Source organism: Bombina bombina, chromosome 1 (assembly GCF_027579735.1).
Source record: "Bombina bombina isolate aBomBom1 chromosome 1, aBomBom1.pri, whole genome shotgun sequence".
In the NCBI taxonomy this organism is placed as follows: Eukaryota; Metazoa; Chordata; class Amphibia; order Anura; family Bombinatoridae; genus Bombina; species Bombina bombina.
In genome coordinates this window covers 1,069,742,301-1,069,758,035 of record NC_069499.1, presented here as the reverse complement: position 1 = coordinate 1,069,758,035, position 15,735 = coordinate 1,069,742,301, and the positions used below count along the sequence as shown (strand labels likewise).

Sequence of the window (15,735 nt, the reverse complement as noted above, 5' to 3'; positions counted from 1 at the left end):
GTCCCCTAGGTATTAGGGTTTGCAAGGTAAAAATCCACCTACTCTCCTTCTGTAATAGGAGCCTTGCCCGGTCACCTCCCCTAGGTAGAGGGGGGACGTGGTCAATGATCATATAACTGAGATCCGATGCAGAATGCTTGGCCATACGAAAATGTTTAGCAACAGGTTGATCAGCCTTGCCAGTTTCTAATGCATTTCTAATACCACACTTGTGATTGGCCATACGTGTTCTGAGGTCATCATTGGTTTTACCTACATAGTACCGTCCACAACTACAGTGTAAAAGGTATACCACATATCTAGTGGTACAAGTCAATCAGTACCTGATGTTGAACCTCTGATTCGTCCACGGGTGTGTAAAAAACTTCCCTTGAGTCAGGCCATTGCACGTTGTGCATCCTCTGCATCTGTAGCATCCATTCTTAGGTGCTCCCAACCACGTTCCAGGACTGTAGCTTGCCTTAAAGTCTGGGCACATCAGGATGCCCCATAGGGATTTACCCTCAGTGGTAATTGTTGATCACTTTGTACAGTTTCCCAATTCTTCTTCAGGATGGAAGGTACCTGCCATTTATCCAGCGTAAACTTAGTTACAAATGTTAACCTTTTTTCTTCTGTTTCTTCCTTGATATTTTTCTGTAATGCCTCCATTTGGGTGAGTTCCCTTAGCTCATTCATAGTGGAGCTTAAATTCTTCTCATGGTAGCCCCTGTCCTTGAACTTCTTTTTCATGTCTTTAAGTTGTTGAGTTTTCAGTGTATTGAGAGAATTGTTCCTAATAACTCTCTTTGGCTGGGATTTTGGGAGTGCTCATTTTAGTGCTGGAGGATGAAAGCTGTCAGCCCTAAGTAGGGAATTTCCGTCCGTTTCTTTACCAAAAAGAGTAGTCTCCAGACGGTGTTCTCTTTTAAAAATCCTCAGGTCTAGAAAGTCAATACTTTTTCTGGAGTATGTCATCTTAAATTTCAAATTGTCCAAGGTTCCGATTTTGAACCAGTCCTCCAGCTCTTCTTCTGTTCCAGACCAGATTAGAAACAAGTCATCAATATACCACCTGAAGATGCTGATCCTTGGATCTTTAAAACATTCCGTCCTTCTGTTTTCCAATTCTGACATTTATACGTTCGCGTACAATGGGGCCACATTTGACCGCATCACAGTTCCTGCTGTCTGCAAGTAGTATTTCTGCTCAAATTTGAAGTAGTTTAACATGAGGCAATATTCCAACAGCTGGATTAACACCTCTGAAGATGGACCAATGTATGGATATTGATTCAAATGGCTGAGTATTGCTGCTAAGCCTCCTTCATGAGGAATAACTGTATAGAGGCTTGTAACGTCAAGTGTGACAAGAATATCTTCATCTCTCACATTTTGTTCTTCTTTCAATAATTTGATCAGTTCAATTGAATCCAAGAGGATAGAAAAACAAGGGGCGCCAACATAGTGTGAATCAGTTTGGAACACTGGAAAACAATAGTTTGTATAAAATCTACTCACAAGTGGAGTGGCACCTAGAACCAACTGGGTGCGTGCAGGCAGGCTGACATTCAGGACCAGCAGTCAGTACGCTGGAGGTCTCACCCGGGAGACCTGTGGGTGAATGAGAAGAGGTAGATGAAATCGGCTGTGAGTCGTCTAGTGAGCCAGATCACCACAGGGTAAGTTCAAACGGCTGTGTTTTTTTTCCCAAAGGTAGCTGCTCACACGATCAGACTTGTTTCCAAACGAAATGACAATGTCAGTGTAAGGAATAAAAAGATTAAAATCCAACTAGATAAAAACACTGCAAACAGCAGTATATTGAAAAGGCACAGAAACCGGGTCTGTATAAAAACAAGTATATACATTCCGTACCAAAGGTTGGAGAAAGCTATCAACATAGCTGGCTACTGTTTGTAACAGTGATCCTCTTGCTGAAATGATAGGGCGTCCTGTTTTTTGGGGGGGGATTCTTATGAATCTTTGGCAGAGTATAGATTATCGGTGTTACTGGAAATTCTACCACTAAAAAGGCTTTATTGGCCGGGCTAATATAGCCCATATCCATAATCATTGTTATATATCCATCAATCTGTTCCTTAAATATCTTGGTGGGATACCCCGGTAGTTTTCTATAGGTCTTAATGTCAGATAACTGTTCCATGATCTCCTGTTGGTAATCCTTGTAGTTCATCAGGATAAGGGCACCACCCTTATCAGCTTCCTGGGTGACTATATTAGGATTTTGCCTTAATGCATTTAGTGCCTGCCATTCGAGTGCCGTAAGATTCTTCCTAACCTCAGCTTTGTGATTGTTGCAAGATTAATAGATTTGTTCTGTTAGCATTCTTGAGAAAGTTCTAATACTGGCGTTCGCGCTTTTTGGGTCAGATGTACTCTTCCCTCTGAATTTGTCAGGTTCCATATCTATATCTTTGAAATATTCTTTCAATTTTAAAGTTCTATTGAACTTAAAAATATCAATGTGGAGATCAAAATTATCAGCGGTTGTTGTAGGTACAAAGGTAAGTCCTTTTTGTAGGATCCTCTCCTCCATTTCAGTGAGTTGATGATCACTGAGATTTATGATATTACTGTTGTTTGTCAGTACCGTCTCCTCCACTGCCGTGGTGGTCTCGCCCGACCTCTTTCTGCCGTGCCTCCCCCTTCTTGTGAACCGCCTGCCTCATTTTTTGAGCGAGTTGTCACTCCATAATTAGTAGTTTGTGGAGTCATTGCTGCATGCTGTGGGACCATTGCTGTATGCTGTCCTTCATTGCCTGAACTCTGATCAGAGCTATCCACAGTGGTTAGATTGCGTGGTTTCTGGTCTCTTTGCCTGCGAGGTCTCATAGCTCTTCTATCTTCAGGACCCAATGTCCACTTATAAACCCTCTTTTCTCTATAGTCAGCAATGACTGCCTCCCATTTACTCTCCTTAAAACTCACTAGTTCTTGCTCATATTCTTCAATCTGTTTTTTTTAAGATTATCAAGCCAATTGTCCTCCTTATTTTGTATTAGTATATGCATCTGGGTATTCTCAAATGTTTGTAGTGCAGTTTCACACTGTTTTAGTACCTGTGCAGTTTCACAATAACAAGGAGCATTAAATCAAGGGAGCACTTGTTTAATATGCCACACCATTTGTTGCAAAATACCACATTATGTCTTCCAATAGTGGGGACATTCCTAATGCGAAATCCCCTAGGGATATACCTCTTGCGATGGTATTCAGACAGATATCCACCATGTAGTTTGAAATCAACCACTTTTTTCTTCAATTTTAGTACATGTGTAAACAAGTGGGCAGGCCGCTCCCTTTTATCACTTTTGTCCAAAGACTAAAATCTAATTCTTGAAGCATCCTCTTCTGTGTAATGAAACACACTATATGTACTGTGTATATATACATATATATATATATATATATATATATATATATATATATATATATGTGTGTGTGTGTGTATATATATATGTATATATATATATATATATATATATATATATATATGTACAGTTGTGCTCATAAGTGTATATACCCTAGCAGAATTTATGATGTCTTGTCCATTTTTCAGAGAATATGAATAACACAAAAACTTTTCTTTCACCCATGGTTAGTGTTTGGCTGAAGCCATTTATTATCAGTCAACTGTGTTTACTCTTTTTAAATCATAATGACAACAGAACCTACCCAAATGACCCTGATCAAAAGTTTACATACCCTGTTGATTTTGACCTGATAACATGCACACAAGTTGACACAAAGGGGTTTGAATGGCTATTAAAGGAAATCATCCTCACCTGTGATCTGTTTGCTTGTAATTAGTATGTGTGTATAAAAGGTCAATGAGTTTCTGGACTCCTGACAGACCCTTACATCATTCATCCAGTGCTGCACTGACGATTCTGGATTCTGAGTCATGGGGAAAGCAAAAGAATTGTCAAAGGATCTGTGGGAAAAGGTAGTTGAACTGTATAAAACAGGAAAGGGATATAAAAAGATATCCAAGGAATTGAGAATTCAAACCCCTTTGTGTCAACTTGTGTACATGTTATCAGACCAAAATCACCAGGGTATGTAAACTTTTGATCAGGGTCATTTGGGTAGTTTCTGTTGTAATTTGATTGATAATAAATGGCTTCAGCCAAATACTAACCATGAGTGAAAGAAATGTTTTTGTGTTATCATTCATATTCTCTGAAAAATGGCCAAGAAATCATAAATTTTGCCAGGGTATGTAAACTTATGAGCACAACTGTATATGTGTGTGTGTATATGTGTATATATATATATATAAATATATATGTATGTGTATATATATATATATATATATATATATATATACACATATAAAAATTAGTCATCTATTAACATTCTATACACATATACTTTACATTATTTAAATGCTATCTTTTACTTTTTTCCTTGTAGTGTGTTGAGGCAACCAATGCTTTACCACAGCCTATAATAAATAACATTATTTTAGTTGATGAGTTCTATTGTATAAAAGAATTAAATACAGTAGGCTTGTCTAATCAACATGCATAATAACAAAACAATGTAATAGCACTACTCTGAATTTCAAATGAGCAGTAGATTTTTTTTTTTCAAACAAATTTCAAAACTTGCTTATATTTCCTACCCCTTATCTTGTGAACTCTTGCGCATGCTCAGTAGGTGCTGGTGCTTCAAAAAGTGTGAATATAAAAAGTGCAGTATTTGATAATGGATGTAAATTGGAAAGTTTAATTTTTTTTTAACCGCATGCACTATTTGATTCATGAAGGTTTATTTTAGACTTCAGTATCCCTTTAATCTTAATTATTAGAGCAAAGCAAATCTGTTTTTTTCTATCACAAGAACAATATTTAGGCCTCCATTACATATGCAGCGTCGCCCGCAAAAGCCCGTGACGTCGGTTTTTGCGCTGTTTTGGTATCACATAAACGGCGTAGCATACAAGTTACGCCCATATATTTCACCCATCGCTCGCAATTTTTACTCCCATAAGCTAACATGGGACCGCGTCGTAAATCGGTATTCAATATCCAGCGCAAGTATGGGAGCACCGTAACTCCCGAAAATTCCTTGAAAAATAAATTAACACCTAACGCATGCGCAATGTCTATCTACCTGTCAACCGCAATCCCCCACCGCAATAACTAATAACGTATATTAACCCCTAAACCGCCATAGCCCACACCGCAATAAACCTATTCTAGTATTAACCCCTAAACCGCCATAGCCCACACCGCAATAAACCTATTCTAGTATTAACCCCTAAACCGCTATAGTCCACATAGCCTTTTAAATGTATTAACCCCTAATCTGCCGCCGCCAATGTCGCCGCCACTATAATAAAGTTATTAACCCCTAAACCTAAGTCTAACCCTAACCCTAACACCCCCTAACATAAATATTATTTAAATAAATCTAAATAATATTACTATTATTAACTAAATTATTCCTGTTTAAAACTAAATACTTACCTATAAAATAAACCCTAAGATAGCTACAATATAATTAATAATTACATTGTAGCTATTTTAGGATTTATTTTTATTTTACAGGCAACTTTATATTTATTTTAACTAGGTACGATAGCTATTAAATAGTTAATAACTATTTAATAGCTACCTAGTTAAAATAACTACAAATTTACCTGTAAAATAAATCCTAACCTAAGTTACAATTACACCTAACACTACACTATCATTAAATAAATTAAATGGATTAACTACAATTACCTAAAATTAAATACAATAAAATAAAATAAACTATAGTACAAAAAAAACAAACACTAAATTACAGAAAATTCTATCAGCCAATCGGAATTAAGGTAGGAAAAATCCTATTGGCTGATGCAATCAGCCAATAGGATTGAGCTTGCATTCTATTGGCTGTTCCAATCAGCAAATAGAATGCAAGCTCAATCCTATTGGCTGATTGCATCAGCCAATAGGATTTTTCCCACCTTAATTCCGACTGGCTGATAGAATTCTATCAGCCAATCGGAATTGAAGGGACGCCATCTTGGATGACATCATTTAAAGGAACCTTCATTCGTCGGGTAGTTGTCGGCCAGGAAGGATGCTCCGCGTCGGATGTCTTCAAGATGGAGCCGCTCCTCGTCGGATGGAAGAAGAATGGAAGAAGATAGAAGATGCCACTTGGATGAAGACTTCTGCCCGGCTGGAGGGCCTCTTCTGCCTGGATCGGATGAAGACTTCTGCCCGGCTGGAGGACCTCTTCTGCCCAGATCGGATGAAGACTTCTGCCCGGCTGGGTGAAGACGACTTAAGGTAGGGTGGTCTTCCAAGGGTTTAGTGTTAGGTTTTTTTAAGGGGGGATTGGGTGGGTTTTAGAGTAAGGTTGGGTGTATGGGTAGTGGGTTTTAATGTTGGGGGGGTTGTATTTATTTTTTTACAGGTAAAAGAGCTGATTACTTTGGGGCAATGCCCTGCAAAAAGCCCTTTTAAGGGCTATTTGTAATTTAGTATAGGGTAAGGAATTTTATTATTTTGGGGGGCTTTTTTATTTTATTAGGGGGCTTAGATTAGGTGTAATTAGTTTAAACTTCTTGTAATATTTTTTTATTTTCTGTAATTTAGTGTTTGTTTTTTGTACTATAGTTTATTTTATTTAATTGTATTTCATTTTAGGTAATTGTAGTTAATTAATTTAATTTATTTAATGATAGTGTAGTGTTAGGTGCAATTGTAACTTAGGTTATGATTTATTTTACAGGTAAATTTGCAGTTATTTTAACTAGGTAGCTATTAAATAGTTATTAACTATTTAATAGCTATTGTACCTAGTTAAAATAAATACAAAGATGCCTGTAAAATTAAAAAAAAAATCCTAAAATAGCTACAATGTAATTATTAATTATATTGTAGCTATCTTAGGGTTTATTTTATAGATAAGTATTTAGTTTTAAATAGGAATAATTTAGTTAATAATAGTAATATTATTTAGATTTATTTAAATAATATTTAAGTTCGGGGGTGTTAGGGTTAGACTTAGGTTTAGCGGTTAATAACTTTATTATAGTGGCGGCGACGTTGGCGGCGGCAGATTATGCGTTAATACATTTAATAGCCTATGTGGGCTATGGCGGTTTAGGGGTTAATACTTAAATAGGTTAATTGTGTTGTGGACTATGGCGGTTTAGGTTTAATAATTAGGCTTATAGCATTGTGGGGGGTTGTTGGTCTAGGGGTTAATACATTTATTATTAGTAGTGAGAGGGGGGATTGTGGATATAGGGGTTTTTACATGTCGGGCTTATTTTTGGGAGGCAGGTTAGACTTTTACGGGAGATTTGTTATTTTATTTACTTTTCTTAGGTGCCGGCAGTTTCTAAAGTGCCGTAAGTAACTAGCAACTCCAGCAATTTGTAGTTACGCTCATTTCTGGACATCGCTAGTTTATCTGACTTACGGCACTTTGTGAACTGCCGGCGCCGTATATGTAATACCCCGATGTGCGAGGTGAAATTATGGGTGCCGCCGGTTCCCACGCCGAAACCTGCGCCGTATATGTGATCGCACCCCTAGTAGTTGCTCAGTACTGCTGTGCATGTTATTTTAGATGAATGAAAAACTTGTAACTAATGTGTAATGAATCAATATTTCTTAAACATACAGATAATTGATCAATGATAGTGTAGATCATGAAGTAATTCCCATGTATAGATTTGTGGATTGCAACAAATTCAGCATCAAGATACAGTTGGAAGAGAATACAGTAGTCTGTTGCCCCTTTATCCCCATTATATAACATGTTTAAATCAACAATATCACATTTAAGAAATATAACATTGTTTTTTTTAATTTATTTTAGGAAACAGGTTTTCATCATCCCATTCCCGAGTTTTGCTCTTCTGTGTTTGGACTTACGCCTTTGTGTTTGCTGCGGCCCCATTAGTAGATTGGGGGATTTATGGCCCAGAACCCTATGGAACAGCTTGTTGTATAGACTGGAAAGCTTCACACAGGAATCAAAAGGCAATTGCGTACATTGTCACACTGTTTGTTCTCTGTTACATCATTCCTTGTGTGTTGATACTGATCTCCTACACCCTCATACTTCTGACAGTGAGAGGATCGAGGCAAGCAGTGCGGCAGCATTTGTCCCCACAAGCCAAAGGAAACAGCGTACACAGCTTGATAGTAAAGGTTAGTGCTTATGAGATGACATCAAAAAAGAATATGGTAGACATGTTTCATTTTTCTCTTTTGTGTATACTTTATAGCACCCATACTGACCAATATTGTAGGACTGGATCATATCATATACTCCAAAAACGTTATTGAAACACCACATAATTAGTCTGTTATGTTCTGTTTATGCTTACAGACTGATTCCTCACATTACTTGCTCTCATTAAGGGACGGATGATCAACAACTCGTCAGCATGGAGAGAAATCATATAAAATCATTGGGATTTTTTTTAAAACCTTATATTGTAATGTAGGGGTCTCTCCTTCACATAAAGAACACTTCATAGTGACATAAACATGTCTCAAGATAACATTAGTGTTTCTAAATATTTTTTTTTTGAGGGGCCTCATCATACTTACAAGATCATCTCACTCGAGCTGAGAAAAGGTAAGGAACGTATACCATACAACACTGTAAGGTCATGGGATAATATTCAAGGAGGGGCAGGCATCTATCTAGGAAGGAGGCCTGAAAGAGTGACCTTATAGTGCACAGTGTTGTTTGGTATAATATCCTTCTTTTTTTACTTTAATTGTTTTAGTATACACACTGTTAAAATGTTACTATATACAGTTTTTGTCACTTGAGCGTAGAGCTTTAGATCATTGGCACTAAGTAACAAGAGCATACTTTAAAATAAGTGCACTTTAACTTTAAAGAATGGTAATTAGCAAAGCAGTGCTAGATGACAGTTTAATACTATAAATCAATTGTTGAAGTTAGGTTACTACATAAATTGTGTGTTTAAACAGAAATATTTACTTAATACATTTTAAAATAATTTGTTAAATAGGATCAGTATCATGGAATAATTTGTTAAAGGGACATTGTACCCAAATTGTTTCTATTGTGATTCAGATAGAGCATGCAATTTTAAGTAACTTTCTAATTTACTCCTATTATCAAATTCTTTTCATTCTCTTGGTATCTTTATTTGAAATGCAAGAATGTAAGTTTAGATGCCGGCCCATTTTTTGTGAAAACACTGTGTTGTTCTTGCTGATTGGTGGGTAAATTCCCCTACCAATAAATAAGTGCTTTCCATGGTCCTGAACCAAAAAAAATTGCTTAGATGCCTTCCTTTTCAAATAAAGAAAGCAAGAGAACGAATAAAAATTGATAATAGGAGTAAATTAGAAAGTTGTTTAAAATTGCATGCTCTATCTGAATCACGAAAGAAAAAAATTGGGTTCAGTGTCCCTTTAAATATGCATGCATTATTAATAAAAATCAATTCAAAACATATAATATATTTTCATAGTAAATAATTTTATTTTCTTGATATCCATTTTAAAGAAAAATTACATTATATGTGTGGGTGTGCGTGTTTGAAAATAAAAGTATGTTTCCATTACCAGTAATTAACTATGGGCTAGATTACAAGTGGCGGGAAATTTAGCACTCTTATACAAAGCTAGAAGTAAGCTTTTTGCCCCACTGGCTAGTGCTGGTATTACAAGTTGAAAATAATTATTTTTGTGAGCGATCTAAACCCAAAGTGCACTAACTTCAGTACTTGGGATACTGCAGCCATGCTGACTTCTTCTCCTCATAGACTACAATTAAGCTGCAATTTCAGAAAAAAACCTGTCAAGAATTATAAATATTTTACATTTCTATGTTCTTTACATAGAAGAAAACTTTTTATTTATTTATTAAATATATATTTCTATACATATCTGCTTATTTTTTTTGTAAACTACATATCTATACCTATATATCTATACGAATATATATAGGTGTTTGTGTGTGTGTGTATATATATATATATATATATATATATATATATATATATATATATATATATATACAGTATATATTTTAAAATACATAGAACAGTTTCAACTGTGTTGGAGTGTAAAATATTTACAGTAAATACACAGTAAAGAAACATCATTCAAAATTAATATTGAATAAAAAATATTTTCTTGCTTTCAGGTTTTCAACTTGAAAGGGCTCAAATGTGTGTGTGTCTGTGAGATCACTGCAAAATTATCAGTTTCTCTCGTTTCACTATTTATAGGAATGTGTTATATGTATAAACGTATGACAACATTTCTCCCAACTTCCATATACAAATATTGTCATTTAGAGCGTTTATTTGCAGATAATGACAACGGGTCAAAATAACAAAAAATATGCAGTGTTTTCAGATCTCAAATTATGCAAAGAAAACAAAGTCATATTCATTTTTAAACAATAGAATACTGTAAGCAGCTTGCTTTTGTTTGATGGCTTGTGACCATCCATCTTCCTCTTGATCTAATTCCAGAGGTTTTCAATGGAGTTCAGCTCTGGAGATTGGGCTGCTCATGAGAGGGTCTTGATCTGGTGGTCCTCCATCCACATCTTGATTGACCGGACTGTGTCACATGGAGCATTGTTGTGCTAGAAAAACAATCCTAAGTTTTTCAGCTTTGCTCAACACCTGGTTGTCTAATGGTTAGGTGGAGACCTGGAGAGGCCTACAAGCCACAGTGTCTCGCATCCACTTTGAAATTTGGTGAAGGATTGGTGATGATCTGGGGGTTCTCCAACAAGGCTGGAATCAGGCAGATTTTTCTTTGTGAAGGTTGCATACAATTTTAAAAAACGTTTTCAATTTCCTTCTTTTATCAAATTTGATTAGTTCCCATTATATTCTTTGTTGAAGAGTAGGCATCTGGAGCACTAGATGACAGGAAATAGTTCTGTCATCTAGCGCTCTTGCAAATAGATAACTTTCTTGCAACACTGCTGCCATATAGTGCTCCAGAAATGGACCGGCTCCTAATCATACGTCCCTGCTTTTCAACAAAGATACCAAGAAAACAAAGAAAATTTTCTAATAAAAGTTAATTTAAAAAGTTGGTTAAAATCACATGCTCTCTAAACAATAAAAGAAAAATTGTGGGTTGCATATCCCTTTAAAGGGATACTACCCCAAAATGTTTTCTTTTATGATTAGGGTAGAGCATGCAATTTTAAGTATCTTTAATTTACTCTCGTTATCATTTTTTTTCCATTCTCTTTGTATCTTTATTTGTAAAAGCGGTAATGAAAACTTAGGAGCCTGCCCTTTTTTGGTTCAGCACCCAGGATAGTGCTTGCTGATTGGTTACTACATTTAGCCAACAATCAGCAAGCGCTACAAAGGTGCTGAATCTAAAACGGGCAGGCTTCTCAGCTTTCATTCCTGCTGTTCAAATAAAGAAACCTAGAGAGCAAAGAAAATTTGATAATAGAAGTAAATTAGAAAGTTGCTTAAATTACATGCTCTATCCAAATAATGAAAGAAAAAATGTGGGTTTAGTATCCATTTAAGTTGTCTTTAGTTTACATTTGTTTTGTAATCCCTTATGTGAGATATTCAGTCATGCTAATTCAACAAGCGCAAAATTAGTTTTCACTTGAGCGGTCGCGTTTACTTTTCATTTGTAATACTGATATATTGATATTGTTTAGCCTGCCATTTGTAACCCAGTCCCATATCATGAACTGAACTGTCACAAATGGTAGATGACCATCTATTCCTGTTCCTCATCCCTCCATACTACTAGAGCACTATGTGCAAGTAATTAGATAAACAGCAAATGTAGACGTAGTTATTACAACCCCTGCATCTGGTAATGATGAGCAGTAGTGCAAGAGAATGAATCTTATCCATTTACAAACTCTTATGCCCTGCCTTTCCTATAACTACATTGAAAAAAATCCCATTGTGTTTTGTGGATCATAATTATCTCATGCAGATAAATATTACACATGATAAAATTAAAGAAACAAAACTGACAGTCATGAACTATGTCCTTTACATCATTGTGTCCATATGACAGACCCTTTGCTTTTGAGGTTATTTTCTGAATTGTTTGACATGTCGAGAGATCATATCTCTCATAATGCCTTTAAAATCATTATTTAAGAATACCCTCTGGATAACATATCAAAATTCCTACTTTAAAAAAAAAAAAAAATGCTTAGAAATACCATATAATACATGCCTTGGATCATTTCTATGGATTGGTGGAACAATACGTTTATTCAGTTTTAAATAAACTGTGCTGCTGCTTACCCTAGGTCCCAAATTTGTGTAATATCCTGAATGTTAATTTTTATACAGGTGGGTCTCAAAAGTACATTTACATACACAGTCTTCCTGTAACCCCAAAAAGTTGACACATGAGAGTTCAATTTTTCCCATAGCTGTTCTACACCCTTTGGAAATTAAAAAAGAACACATCATTAAACAAAAAATTGTTATGTTCCAACTAAAATGTAATGACTCAAAAGCATTATATCTTTAAAAAAAAAAAAAAAAAATCACTATTTTTTTAAATCAAATTCATTGGGATTGATGAAAATAGGCAGTAATTTCCACTGCCTGCCCTGGGTAAGTATGCATGCTGAGTAAAATCATAGGCTGTATCAAAGAATTAACCATTCAGACAAAATATTCAACATTATATCATGATAAAAATAAACAATGTGTATAATCTGCTAAGCAGCCATCAAATAATTAATATAAATTAAATTTTTTACAAGTGGAGGACAAACATCTTAGTGCTACGGTGTGTTAATGTCATTGACTTGGTAGGCTAGTCAGGAAATCGAACTCAACAGCAGGAAAAAAACAGCACAATCTTACAAGCACAAACTCTAGAGGACCCTTGTGGTGAGGACAGGATCCTAGGAGGTCTGTGGTAGCATGGGGGCTTTACAAATGAAATAAACAAAGTTGAAACAAAGAATACAACAGGAGCAGGCAAAAGCATGACTGCCACCAGTGTCATTGGATATCCCAGCTACTTAGTTTTTGCTATTTTATGATCCTTCACTGCCTGCCCGAGGATGGCCTCTTCCTAGAGGTGGAGTATTACCTAACTCCAAAAATGAAGCCAGGTGCAATGACGCCCTCTTAGCACATAGTTGCAGCAACAGAGAGGGAGGCCAGAACATCAGCTCCAGAAGTGTGGACAGCCACAGCATGGCATGGAGGACGCAGATAGAGAAACTGGCATCAAAGAGCAAGCAAGTGACCTCCCCCTAGGCCACTGCAACAGAGCCCTCCTTCAAGGTATGACCTGGAGCAACCTTGACAATGTCAGGGGCTGGAGAAATAGTGGTTCAGTGGAAGAGTGCATCTGGTCTCCAGGGTTTGAGCAACAAAAGGTTTCTAAGAGTTCTAGCCGCACAGCCACTGGGTTGAGGACTTCTTTCACATTAAAAAAGGACCTAGTTTTGAAGAAAGGAATGCTGGAGGTTTATAGTAGAAAGCCACACCTTGTCACCAGGCTTGTAAGAGGGTGCAGAATTGTATTTTTTTTATCTGCCTATTCGTTTTGAGCAGGCAGGAGAGCTAGATGGAGAAAATATTGTTCGTGTCAAAGGGAATTGAAGCTTCAGGAAACATCAGGGACTTCAAAAGAGCATGACAGATACAGAAGTGCTGCTCAGTGGAATCCAAATGAGCAAATAATGGTGTGTGTTTGCTGGATGTGGTTCACCTGGTTATTATATAGATTGGTTCACCTGGTTACTATATATAAACTCGGCAATGGGTAGAAGGAAGGCCAGGCATCTTGGAGGTAAAATGTATAGCATTGAAGATACTACTCCAAAGTCTGATTGGTACGCCCCATCTGCCCATTCAGATGAGGAGGATAAGAGGAGGATAAAAGCAGTGTTTGATACTCAGGTGATGACAAAAATGTGTCCAGAACTTGGAAGTAAACTGGGTTCTTTTGTCAGAGGTGATGGTTTGTGGAATTCAGTAAATGGGGTAGATTTCTTTTAAGAACAATGCAGCAGTCTTGGCAGCATTTGGGATGTACGAAATATGACATTTAAGTAAAGTGGTCTACCACTACCATGATGGTGTTGTCCTGTCATAAGAGAAGTAGCTCCAAGATGAAGTCCAGAGCAATATCAGACCAAGGGCATGAGAAGAGGTTGAAGAAAACCAGCAGATCTGGTAGTCGAGTTCTTTGCTCTGGCACAGATGTCACATGATATTAAGTAGTCCTGGGTGTCAATGTAAGGTTGGCCACTAATAGTTCCACTGCATTGCTACTTGGTTTTTGGTGATACCTCCATGTCCGGTGGCTAGTGTGTCATGGAATTGGCTCAAAATGTATTGATGAGTGGAAGGGGAATGTATACTTGGGAGTCATGGTATCATAGATCTTGCTTCTTTTGAACAGGTGGTGCAGTTGCATCTGCCCTTGAGTTGGCTGAGGCCCCTCCTTCAGGACACATTTGATGGCCAAGAGCTCTCTCTAACCCACATCAGAACTTGCTGTGAAAGGATGGTTTCTAAGGCAGTGTTGGAAGCATCTACTTTCAGGAAGAAGTCCTCTGAGGAGTCAGGATAAATCAGGATGGGAACTTGGGTGAAAAGTCTCTTTAAATTTTCAAAGGTCTCTTGTGCTTGTGTGGACCACAGAAATTGATCTTGTTTTTTGGTGAGAGCAGTGATCTGGGCAGAGACCTGCCAGAAGCTCTGGATGAACCTTCAGTAGAAGTTGGCAAATCCTATGAAACGCTGGGAACAGGCCAATCCATAATTGCTTGTACCTTGCGGGGATCCATCTGAATGCGAAAAGAAGAGAGAACATAGTCCAGGAACTCAATGGTGTTGGCATCAAACATACATTTCTTGACCTTAGCATATAGTCCATGTTATCATAGGTGTTTTAATACAGTATGCACATGGTGTTCTTGGGCTGGTGAGGGTGAAAAAAATAAAGATGTCATCAAGGTAGATTAGTATGAAGGTATCTAGTAGATCTCGAAAGACATTGTTCAGAAAGTGCTGAAAGGTGGCTAAGGCATTGCACAAACCAAAATACCAAGTATTCAAAGTGTCCAAAACAAGCTCTGAATGCCATCTTTCATTCATCACCTTCACAAACACACTCAATTGTAGGACCCCCACAGGTGAATTTTAGTGAAGATGGTAGTGATTTGAAGGCATTCTAACATCTCAACGGAAGTGGGTATGTGTTCTTTATTGTAATATTGTTCAGAGCCTTGTAGTCCATGCAGGTACAAAGTCCTCCATGCTTTTTGCCCACAAAAAAGATCCCTGCCGTAGAGGTGAGGTTAGAATAAATCCCTTGGCTAGGTTTTCTTCAATGTATTCATTCAAATGTTTCAGCCAAGGGATAGATATAAGGGATTGTGGCACCAGGTATCAGTCTAGTTGGACAATCATATGGTCATTTTGGTGGTAATTTTTCAGCATTCGTCTTCTCAAATACATCTTCCTGATATTTTTTAGGTAATGTGGCAGGGGTATCAGTAGCTAGGGAAAGCATTGGTGCAGAATGAACAGATCTGACGGCAATAGGAGGAGGAGAAATTCACAGAACCAGCAGCCCAGTTAATCACAGGATTGTAGGTACGAAGCCATGGGAGACCCAATATCAACAGGAACATTGATGAGAGAACTGGATCCAGGCTGATGGTCTTGATGTGTTTAGTACCAATGCTGAGACAGATGGGGGATGTTTCATAGGTCACAGGGCCACCCTTGATGGGTTT

General features: G+C 37.1%; 1 protein-coding gene across 1 annotated transcript in view; it reads left to right on the top strand.

Moving 5' to 3' along the window:
* LOC128641131 (opsin-5-like) overlaps window positions 1-15,735 on the top strand; it is a 165,748-nt gene that overhangs the window by 112,304 nt on the left and 37,709 nt on the right. Inside the window, exon 4 of the mRNA XM_053693705.1 lies at window positions 7,834-8,168. Coding sequence (XP_053549680.1) covers window positions 7,834-8,168 — 335 coding nt within the window. The remainder of the gene's footprint in view (window positions 1-7,833; window positions 8,169-15,735) is intronic.